General features: G+C 35.8%; 1 protein-coding gene across 1 annotated transcript in view; it reads left to right on the forward strand.

Moving 5' to 3' along the window:
• Nucleotides 1-12,192, forward strand: part of OTOF (otoferlin) — a 165,403-nt gene that overhangs the window by 24,845 nt on the left and 128,366 nt on the right. The window contains exon 2 of the mRNA XM_012547421.2: nt 8,752-8,810. Within this exon, the coding sequence (XP_012402875.1) occupies nt 8,752-8,810 (59 nt within the window). The remainder of the gene's footprint in view (nt 1-8,751; nt 8,811-12,192) is intronic.

The following is a 12,192-nucleotide window of genomic DNA, read 5'->3' on the forward strand; positions in this document are numbered from 1 at the left end:
CATGGAAATCATAGCAGGGAGGGAGAGATGCTCTCTCTCTAATGGGACTAGAAAAGAAAAGGTTGAAGATGGAGGCTAGTCCTCCACTCAGATTCCACCCCACACAACCATAAAATTTTTAATCACCTGCCTGGGAATGAACAATATCCCCAAATGATTAACCTTAAGAGAAGAATGTAAATTTCATTTAATTCAAGTACCAGCTACATACAAGGCATTTGGAAGACTCTGGGGATACAAGGACAAATAATAAAGAGTCTTTAACATCAGGAAACTTGGGGAGAAGAGTGAGGTTGTTGGAATCTTTAACAAGTTCCCTTTAAGAAACTGTATTTCTTTTCGATCTGTGATCCCTTAGAATCTCAGTCCAAGGACACGATACAGAAGTTGAACCAACAATTTATAGATACACTAAAAAAAATTTAAAATGTCATCCTTTCCCAAAAGTCCAATGGTGCATTTCTCACAGTAGTAAGAGCAGTAGCAATATACATTTGGCACAAAGTAGGGCTATTTTTCATTCCCTATGGCAAAACTGTCCATTCATATCTTTTATAAGGCTCAGCTAAATTAACACTGGGCACTGAAAAGGCAAATCTTTTCATATCCTCCTTATCTAGAGGGATAGAATAGAAACAATAGAAACAATTCTTGATGTCCATAACCCAAAGAGGCCATTCTCTAGGCAACTGAGTATGTAAATAAATAAATGCAAAGTAAAGGGTTTTTTTGGGGGGTGAGGCACCTGGGGTTAAATGACTTGCCCAGAACCATGCAGCTAAGTAACTGTTAAGTTTCTAAAGATGAATTTGAATTCAGGTTCTCCTGACTGCCCCCAATGCAAAGTAATTTTTAAATAGCTTTTTTATTTTCAAAATATATACAAATATACTTTTCAACATTCACTCCTGCAAAACCTTGTGTTCCAAATTTTTCTCCCTTCCTTCTCTCAGACAGCAAGATATCCAATATAAGTTAAACAATGTGCAGTTCTTCTATACATATTTTCACATTTATCATGCTGCACAAAAAAAATAAGATCAAAAAGGGAAAAAATGAGAAAGAAAAAAAGTAAGCAAATAACAAAAAGGTGAAAATACCATATTGTGATCTACTCAGTCCCCCTAGTCCTCTTTCTGGATACAAATGGCGCTGTCCATTGCAAGTCTAATGGAATTGCCATCAATTACTGCATTTTTAAAAAGAGCCACATCCATCAGAATTGATCATCAAATAATTTTATTGTTGTATACAGTGTTCTCTTGGTTCTACTCACTTCACTTAGCACCAATACATGTAAGTCTCTCCAGGCCTTTTTGAAATAATCCTGCTGATTATTTCTTATAAAACAATAATATACCATAACATTCATATACCATAACTTGTTCAGTCATTCTCCAACTGATAGGCATTCACTCAGTTTCCAATTTCTTACCACTACAAAGAGGGCTGCCACAAACATTTTTGCACATGTGGGACTTTTTCCCCTTTTTATGATCTCTTTGGGATACAGATCTAGTAAAGATACTGCTGGAACAAAGAGTACACACAGGTACATACAACTATGCCCTTTTAGCATAGTTCCAAATTGCTCGCCAGAATGATTGGATCAGTTTACAACTCTACCAACAGTGTATTAGTGTCCCAGTTTTTCCACCTCCCTTCAAACTTTTATCATTATCATATCATCTTAGCCAATCTGAAAGATGTGTAGAGGTATCTCAGAGTTGTCTTAATTTGCATTTCTCTAATCAATAGTGAGTTAGAGCATGTTTTCATATGACTAGAAATGGCTTTAATTTCTTCATCTGAAAATTGTCTGTTCATGTCCTTTAACCAATTGGAGAATAGCTTATATTCTTATAAATTTGAGTCAATTCTCTCTATATATTTTAGAAATGAGGCCTTTATCAGAACTCTGGGATGTAAACATTTCCTCCCAGTTTTTTTGCTTCCTTTCTAATCTTTTCTGTGTTGGTTTTGTTTGTTCAAAAATCTTTAAATTTAATATAATCAAAATTATCTATTTTGTATTCCATAATGCTCTCCAATTCTTCTTTGGCCTTAAATTCCTTCCTTTTCCACAGATCTGAGAGGTAGACTATCCCTTGTTGTCCTAATTTGCTTATGGTATCACACTTTATGTTTAAATCGTGAATTCATTTTGACCTTATAGAATGTTATGTGTTGGTCAATGAATAGTTTCTGCCATATTATTTTCCAATTTTCCCAGCAATTTTTGTAAAATAATGAGTTCTTATTCTAAAAGCTAATGTCTTTGGCTTTATCATATACTTTATCAAATTTAACAAATATCAAATCAAATGTCAAAAATTTGGCTAATATCAAATGACTATAGTCATTGTGTCTTGTGAACCCAAAGTAATTTTAACAGGGAAAGAGCACTAATTGCTTGAATGCATTTAAAAAGGCCTCATATAAAAGAAAGCTCCCAAAGTATGCTTAGAAAGAATCTAGGAATTATTAGAAGCAAAAGAAAAGAGGGAGCATGTGCCAGAAATGGGGAGCAGCCCGTGTAATGGAAGTGGGAATGATATTTGTGGGGAATAGCTAACGGGTCAGATCAATTAAAATGGAGAGTGCATGGAGGGCAATAATATGAAATAAGACTAGAAAGGTTGGGGGGGGTAATCTGTGAAAGGTTTTAAAAGCTAAACAGAAGGGTTTGTATTTTATAGCAAAGGCAATACGAAGCTACTAAAGACTTCCCTCTCTCTCTCCCCACATTGGGAGGGAAGTGGTAAAGGAGGGAAGATAAGAAAATAAACATTTATATATGATATGCCAGATACTGTACTTCTTTTTTTTTGTTTGTTTGTTTGTTTGTTTTTCTTCAAAATTTTTCATTGAGCCTCACAACAATCGTGGAAGATATATACTCTTATTATCCCCATTTTATACTTGAGGAGAATGAGGCAAACAGAAGGTGAGTGATTTATCGAGATTCACACAGCTAATAAGTATCTGAGGTGGTATTTGATTCTGGGTCTTCCTGATTCCAGGCCCAGTGCTATTTATTGCACTACCTAGCTGCTAAGAGAAAAAAGAGGTACCACGGACAGATCTGTGTTATAGGCATATCAGGTGGTCAATTGAATGAAGGTTGGGTTTCATAGGGCAAAGAATGAAGTCTGAAAGAACAATTAAGAGACTCCTTCAGTACATAGGAAAGGTGGTGAGGGCTTGACTTATGGAGGAAAGCTATGTGATTGAAGAGGAAGGGATCTATGGAAGTTATCATTGGGAGTTTATCAATAAAAATTCAAAACTGATTAGATATGAACATTAAGGGAGAAAGAAGAGTCAAGAATGACCCCAAATTAAGAAAAAACCTGGGTACTGGAAGGGTGATGATACCATTAAAAGAAATAAAGAAGTTTAGAGGGATGGTTTTGACTACTCAGTTCTCTTTATCCCTTCTAACAAGTACCTGTTATCTTTATAAGGCTCATTCCCAACATTTCCAGCCTACTCAAATATCCTCTTATCATTTGGATTAAATGTCTTAGATTCTGCCACTATTTTATTTTGTAACCTTAAACTAGTCATTTAATTTCTTACCTGCCATATGAAAGGACTAAACTGAATAATTGCTAAGGTCTTGCTTTAATGTCATCTTTCTGTCATCCTTACTAAAATCTTATCTTACCTCATTATCATCATTAAAATTGTTGCTTAATAGGTGGTAATGAAAGAGAATTTCCCTATGTCTTTCAGGAATGTGTAATTCCCATGTGATTTTAGAGTTTATAATCCAAGATCATTAAATTAACATAATATAGAATGTGCAACTGGCAGAATGATAACATAAACATTAGATTAAAACATTACACCAATTGGATATGTATATCATTTATAATCCAGGGGGAAGAATAAACTCTAAAGTTCCCTACAGCCTATGACACTATTACTGCTTTTTGTTGTTGGCATCCCTTCATCTGTAAAAGGAAGATTAGCGCCTCAGTGTGTGGTACATAGTAGATGTTTAATTTAATAAAATTGAATTAATTGGGCAGAGAAGCTGTGGGAGCTACATGACCAATAGGCAGGATGAAAGGAGACAGTCACCTATTATTCTGTGGACAGTCAAGGAAGACATCATGAATGTGGTAGGATTTTAGGAGGTATTTGATGATGCTTTAAGAGAATTTACTTGGTAAGTTAGAGTATGTAAAGAAATGAAAAGTAACCCAGAATATTGCTGACTTGAAGACCCCAAGATAAGAACAAGTTGAGGGAGTAAAGAAGACCTAAAGGCAATATGGTACCACTGAACTATATTTTTGAACAGAGAGGTGACACATCATGAGAATGGACTACAGATCACTTAGACAGAAGAGGAAGTTTGATAAGGAGTTCTGAAAACAGATCAGAAACCTGGCATGAAGACTTAGATTGTAGTGAGGAATCACATCAACTATGCAAACATTTGTTAAAGTTCTCTCTCTGCCAACAGCAAAGCAAAAAATGAGAAGTTGGTTGAATATATAAAAAGGTCTGGGGTGTGGAGAAAATGAAATGAAGAAACTCAAGACAGATGACCTCGGTGAAGCAAAAATCATGTTCTGGGAGTTCAGGGAATAGGTACAGCATTATCATCTTGACAGGCGAGGACAAGGTTTGGAATAGCTGTTGTGGAAAGTAGCACAGAGTCTAATAAAAAAGATTATAAGCAATAGTGTGGAGATAGGTAAAGTTGCCAGGATCTCAGATTGGAAGGCACACCATAACTCTGTGGATCAACTTGTACCTGAATTGGAATCTTTATTGCATCAGGAAAGCTACATGGCTTGGTAGGTGGAATGCTGGGAATGGAGTCAGGAAGACTTTTCTTGAGTTCAAATCTGGCCTCAGACATTCACTAGCTGTGTAACACTGGGCAAGTCATTTAACTGCCCTGCCCCATTTCTTCAACTTTGAAATGAGCTGGAGACAGAAATGGAAATCTACATAGTGTCTTTGCCAAGAAAACGCCAAGAGGATTCACAAAAAATCAGGCACAACTTAAAACAACTACAATATCCCTGACAGGTGGTCACTGAGGCACCTTTTGAATATCTCTAGAACTAGGAAATACACTAATAGCTAGTATTTATGGAGTACTTCAAGATTTTCAAAACCATTTAAAAATAGTATCTCATTTGATATTGATAACAACTCTGAGAGAGAAAAGTCTACTTTTATCCCCATTTTATAGATGAGGAAATTTAGGCAAACAGGAGCTAAAAGACTTGCCAAGAGTCATACAATAAGTATCTGAGATTCCTTTTGAATTCAGGTCTTCTTGATTCCAGGTCTAGTGCTACAATATCTGGCTGCTTCATGAGATGCCCAAAGCAGCCAATCCTGTCTTTGAATACTTCTCATTGCTGGGAAGATTTCTTTCTTACATTGAACCTAAATTGGTTATTTCTACCATGTCCATCCATTGTTCCATGTTCTGCTCTCTAGTACCAAAGAATAAATCCAATTTGTTTCTCATATGACAGCCCTTTGTAGGAAAATCTCTATCTCTTTCTCTTCTCCAAGATGAATATTCCTAGGTTTTCCATTGGCCTTCCCACTCCATGGTCTCCAGTCCCTTTTCCATTCTGACCTTTATATAGACTCTGGTTCAATATCATCCTTACAATGTGATGCCCAGAATCGAACAGATGTGATGGGAAGAATACAGAATATCACGCCTCTCTTAATGCAGCCCAAGGTCACATTAATCTTTTTGGCTGCCATATCTACTGGTAAAACTGCTGAGAGAGATCATGGAGTACAGAGCTTAAGGAGACAGAACTTAGAGTTAAAGAAAATCTGAATTTCAATCTCACCTTTAACATTTAATATTTGATGATGAACAAGTCACATGACTTCCCTGAGTCTCAGCTTCTTTCTTCATCTATAAAATGAAGATAAAAATACCTGTAGTGATAAACTCAGCTTAAGACCTTACTATAGGGCTCAAATTAAGTAAAATATTTAAAGCACTTAGCAAGCTTTCCAGTATTCCACAAATATTAGATATTTTAATGATTATCTATATTAAGTTTTTAGTACACTAAACATGGCTTCCTTCCTTTCCAGCTTTTCATTTGAGCTATGGTCTAGCCAAACCTCTCTACTCATCTTAATTCTGAAGTTGAATTTTTGACAATGTGAATTTTTTGAATGCTCAGCCCAAATGAGTAATTTCCTTCATTCTTCAATAGCCTGGGAGTAAATGTAGGAATTTACTCTGGGATAGTGGGAGAAATTCAATATAGAAGGTTAGGGTTAGGGTTAGGGTTGATGAACTGAAAAAAGACAAGGCGACAAGGGATTTGAGGATGATGGGAAATGACTTTTTGAGTCGATTAACAATGGGGTTCAAAACTTTGGAGGAACCTTGATATTTTCAGAACCAGAAAAATTGTGCTAATAGATTAGAAGAACAGGAGAGATTGAGGGACCAGAAGCCACAGTGTCAGTGAAAATCTCAGAAATGAGGTTATTAGGAGAAGTGGAAGAACAGGAGAATGTTGCCAGAGAGGAAAATTACAACATTTTTAATGCTTTAATTCATAAATTAGTTTTAACCACATTAAATAATAAAATTATAGTCTATTTTATACTACATGTATGAAGAAAACATATGAAATGAAATGAAAATTAAACATGGAATTGGAAAATGAACTCTATCCAAAAGTAGGGGACCAGAAAGAAGGAAAGCCAATGGGGACAGAGGGCAACAAGGAGGATGACATTTACCAGTCAGTTCCTGGTCAGTTAATACAGTTAGAGACAAGGGTCTCAAGTCCCTTCTTTGTCCCTTTATGGAACTGAGAAGTTTGGGCTGGTCATCAGTTAGGAAGAGGCTATTGACTTCCTTCATAGGAAGTCTGGTGGTTACAGGTATCTTTTACCAGAGAGAGTTAAAGAATAAATAAAAGAAGGTATGGGAGAAAGTAAAATGGTCACTTCTCTTCCCCCACCACCTGAAAATAAAACCCTGAATCCTAGAAATACATACATACCCTTCTCTCAGGTACAGAAAAGTCTTACTCTGGACATGCTGACATGATTATCACCAAAAAACCTGGTCTCTATGATCACATTGCCCATTAAGATGTTTCCTGGCATCATCTGGGACTCTGACACTGCCAGTGTCAAGAATTTCCAGATGTTTGAGGAATTAGGACTCACAAAGCTGTTGATGTCTTCAAGGTAGAATATTTTGGGGGTGTAGTCTCATATGTGACCAACTGGAGTAGAGGTAAAATTCATAGTAGTTGAGGTTGATACATAGAGTGATAGGGTCATTGGTATACACACCAAAATCCTGAAGAATAAGGGCAGAGTGTAGAGACACTGTAAATCCTACACTGAACTCACTGAGGAGGGAACCATAAAGATCTTGAAGTGGGGGATATCATTGAATGGGATGAACTTTTTATTTTATTTTTTTCATTTTGTTAATGTCCTTTTTCAAACTTTAATAGCATTTTATTTTTCCAAAAACATGCAAAGATAGTTTTCAGTACTCACTTTTGCAAAACCTTGTGCTCTAAATTTTTCTCACTCCCTTTCTTGCCTTCCCCCTTCCCATTACAGTAAGCAATCCTATATAGGTTAAATATGTATAGTTCTTACAAACATATTTCCACATTCATCATACTGCACAAGAAAAAATCAGCTCAAAAGGGAAAAAACAAACAAACAACAACAAAAAGGTGAAAATACTATACTTTTATCCACATTTAGTCTCCATGGTTCTTTCTCTCAATGTGGATGGAATTTTCCATTACAAGTTTATTGGAATTATCTTGGATCACTTCATTGTTGAAAAGAGACAAGTCCATCATAGTTGATCATCACATAATCTTCTTGTTATTAATAATGTTCTCTTAGTTCTACTCACTTGACTTAGCACCAGTTCATGTAAATCTTTTCAGGCTTGTCTGAAATCAGCCTATTCATCATTTCTTATCGAACAATAATATTATATTCATATACCAAAACTTATTTAGCCATTTCCCATCTGATGGGCATCCAGTTAATTTCCAGTTCCTTGCCACTATAAAAAGGGCTGTTACAAACATTTTTGCATATATGGGTCCTTTTCCCTCTTTTATGATCTCTTTGGGGTACAGACCCAGTAGAGATACTGCTGGATTTTAATCCACATTTTGTATGCACAGTTTGATTATCCTTTGGGCATAGTTCCAAATTGCTCTCCAGAATGACTAGATCATTTCACAACTGCACTAACAGAGCATTTGTCTCAATGGGGTGAATTTCTGAGGAGAAAAAGTGGTTGAAGGTTGGGGGCAACGAAAAGGAGTCTAGGAGTGGCTGTGAGGAGAAAGGAATAGGTCTGTCTTCTCATGCTGGTGAACATAAGAGAAAGAACACTCAATATTGGAGAGGCATAAACTGTGTATCACTATAGAACAAGGATTCCACAAGGCAAAGTAGAGAAGTCAAGCATTAGAAAATAAGGATCAGGGAGGCATAAGTAAGACTGGCTTAGATAGGGATGAGCAAGAGAAGCAACAGGGTAAAGGGGTTTTCACCTTTTCAAATAATGACTGATTCCCAGGACTTTGGAATATGTGCCAAATGTAAACATTTTGTACATACACATTTTAAATATGAATGACAACTAATGGCCCTTATTCAAATGATATGGAACTCATATACCTCTGCCTAGATGTATAAAAAAGGTTTGACTCTTATGCCTTCTCTTTTTCTCCCCCTCAGGACACTCCTTCTACTCAAGGGTACTGGAGAACTGTGAGGATGAAGCTGAATTTGATGAGGTAAAACACTACTTCCTTAACTCTCTGACTCTGGTAGGAGTCTCATTCCTCAAAGAGCTCCCTTTTCTGTGGTTCCCTTCCCTACAGGTTGAGCTAGACAAGGAAATACCATCTGTCTAACATGAATGCACTGATTTCAAGCTCCATTGTGCCCACTTTTTACTACCACTGAATACCCAGGGTGTAAAACTGGAAGACAGTTATAAAAGGGAAGCAGAAAAATGAAACTTCTACATTGCCCCTGAGAGACAATCTGGATTTTCTGAGTTATTTTTCCCTTCTACCTGATGCACAGAGCAACATGACATCCTTTACAGGAGACAAGATGGTAGAATTGAGGTTCTTTTCTCCACTATATGAGAAAAGACCTCTTCTGCAAGAAAGCTGTGATTTGTTTTCCCATAGATCTTGGCTAGGGCACTGAACTTTAGCCATATCCAGCCTAGACCAGTACAGAATTCAATGCAAATGATATGCTGATTCCAACATATTTTGTTTCCAGACCCTTTTCCCGACCCTCACAAAAGCAGACTCAGAGAAGTGTCTATAAGTGGTCTCTCAGAGAACATCAATCCCTGATCATTCCTGCTCTCTAAAAACAATATTTTCATTATTTTATTATATACTACACAGTTTTTATTATTTAATAACAAGTGGAAAGAGATCACTTTCCACTATTTTTCTTTCTTTTAAAAAATATTTCATCAATCATAGGATAATAGATTAAAAGCAGGAAGGGACCAGAGAGGCCATCAACTCCAACCCCCTCATTTTACAGATGAGGAAACTGAGATACAGAGACAGTAAGTGACTTACCCAAGATCACACTGCTAATAAATGTTTAAGGCATGATTCAAGTCAAATCATTTTGTCCAAGTCTAATACTCTATTCCTTATATGACATATATAAGCTGGATTTTTTCCTTTTTATAATACTATTACTTCCCAATTCTTCAATCAAATCCCCCTTCCAAATAAGAAAAGCCCAAACAAATTGACATATTGAGAACGTATGCTTCATTTCGTAACTATAGCCTACTGCTTTTCTGCTGATAGGTGAGACATCTGTATCAATCTTTTGATATAATGACTGGCTTTGACATTGATCAGAGTTCTGAAGTCTTTCAATGTGGTTTTCCTTTACATCATTTTAGCCAGAGCATAAATTATTCTCATGTTGATTTCATTGAAATGTCCACCTCATCAAGAATGATCTGGTCACCTTTTATGGTGTTTCCAATTAAATCAAACATTTCATGAGAATTTACTCCTCATCTCTGAGTTGTGCAAATGGCCATATATACCTCTGGTAAAAAAAAAAAAAAAAAAAAAAAAAAAAAAACTGATATAACAGTCTCTCTGCTCTGCTTCTGTACACTCACTTCTGGAAAGTATTGAGTTCAGTTCTGAACAGCTAACTTTGGAAAAGAAATTTTAGCAAACTACTGTGCATCCAGAAGATGGTAACCAGCATGATTATCCCACATGTTGTGTGGAGACCAGCTGAAAAAAAAAAATGGAGATGTTTAAGCTGGAGAAAAAAAGACAAGAATATGTAGCCCTTCTTCAAGTATCTGAAAGGCTATCTTGTGGAAGATCTTTTTCATTCAATCAATAAGTATCTACTATGTGTCAGGCTTTCTACCATCTCTAAGATGAAACCAACAATTGTCAATTTGGCATCTAGAGCATTTATGAAGCACCTATTATGTGCCAGGTAAAAACGAGACAAAAGCCCTCAAGGAGCTCTAAGTGTACTTGGATATACTTTGTAAAGTTATGTTGAAAGTGAATACTCATTTTTTTACATTAGATAGAAATGTACAATCACAAAAGTTTTAGATCACTGGTCTAATGGATAAAGAGAGCTTTGCAACAGCAATGATAAACTTGGTTCTTCTCAACAGCTCAGTGATCCAAGGCCAATAAACTTTGGATGGAAAAATACCATCCACATCCAGAGAAAGAACTACAGAGACTGAATGTAGATCAATGCATACTATGTTCACCTTTTTTTTTCCTCCTTTTTTTTTTCTCATGGCTTTCCCCTTTTGTTCTGATTTCCCCCCAATGTGATTCATATGGAAATACGTAAAAAATGAATGTACATATATAACCAAAAATTGTTTTACATGTAACCAGGGAAAATGAAAACTTTTTAAAGAATTTGCTTTGTAAGATAACTGTATAAATATGTATTTAACATTTAAAATTGGATTTAACATATATTTTAACATATTCAACATGTATTGGACTACCTGCCATCTAGGGGATGAGGTAGGGGGAAAGAGGGGAAAAGTTGAAACAGAAGGTTTTGCAAGGATCAATGTTGAAAAATTACCCATGGATATGTTTTTTTTAAAGCTATAATAATAATGAAAAAAGAATTTGCTTTGAATTAAAGAAGACTTGAATTCAATACTGGTTATATGACTAGGAAAGTCAGATAACTCTTGAAGCCTATAAGCTATAGAGCAGATGGCCACCTGTATTGGTGGAAGGAATTTACTCATTAGGGTGTTCACAAGTCCAAACCCTCTACCCACCCATCCAAAAAAGAAAGAAAAAAAGAGAAAAACTTTTCAATCTGAACTGTCCAAAAAGTGGGGTGAATAATTGAATTACTTGTCAGGAACATTGCAGTGGTATGAGCTGGATTAGAACAATTGACTTTGAAGTCTTTTTTTAAAAAAAAATCGAAGTAATATTTATTGGTTGGTGAAGCCAACATATTTTTAATAGTATTTTATTTCTCCAAATACATATAAAGCTAGTTTTCTACATTCCTTTTTGTGAGATGTTTGTGTTCCAAATTTTTTCTTCCTCCTTCCCTTCCTCTCCCCAAGATAGTAAGCAATCTGATGTAGTTTATACATGTACAATCATTTTTAACATATTTTCATATTTGTCATTTTGTGCAAGAAAAACCAGAAAAGGAAAAAAACACAAGAAAGAAAAAGCAAAAGAAAAAAGGTGAAAATATTGTGCTTCAGACTTCTGTCTCGATTGTTCTCTCTCAGAATATAGATGGCATTTTCTGTCCCAAGTCTTTTGGAATCATCTTGGATCTAAAGACTTTTTTAGCTTAGAGAGTCTTTGCTTCTGTGAATGGAAATTATAGCTTTTTGTGTTCTCCATGACCTAGAAACCAAATCTCAACCACCCTCATCTCCAACTGTTGCTTTGTTTCAATGAGGGTAAGAGTAAAGAAACTCCTGGAGTTATATGGCCTTAGAAGAGTAGTTTTGTTTTGTTGTTAAGGGTTTTTTGTTGTTTTTTTTGGCGGGGGGGTATTGTTTTTGGCAGTGGAAAGACAGAGGACCAAGATTCAAATCCTGCCTGGGACTTACTACCTTTAAGATTTTGGGCAACTCATTTAATT

Source organism: Sarcophilus harrisii, chromosome 2 (genome assembly GCF_902635505.1).
Source record: "Sarcophilus harrisii chromosome 2, mSarHar1.11, whole genome shotgun sequence".
Classification (NCBI taxonomy): Eukaryota; Metazoa; Chordata; class Mammalia; order Dasyuromorphia; family Dasyuridae; genus Sarcophilus; species Sarcophilus harrisii.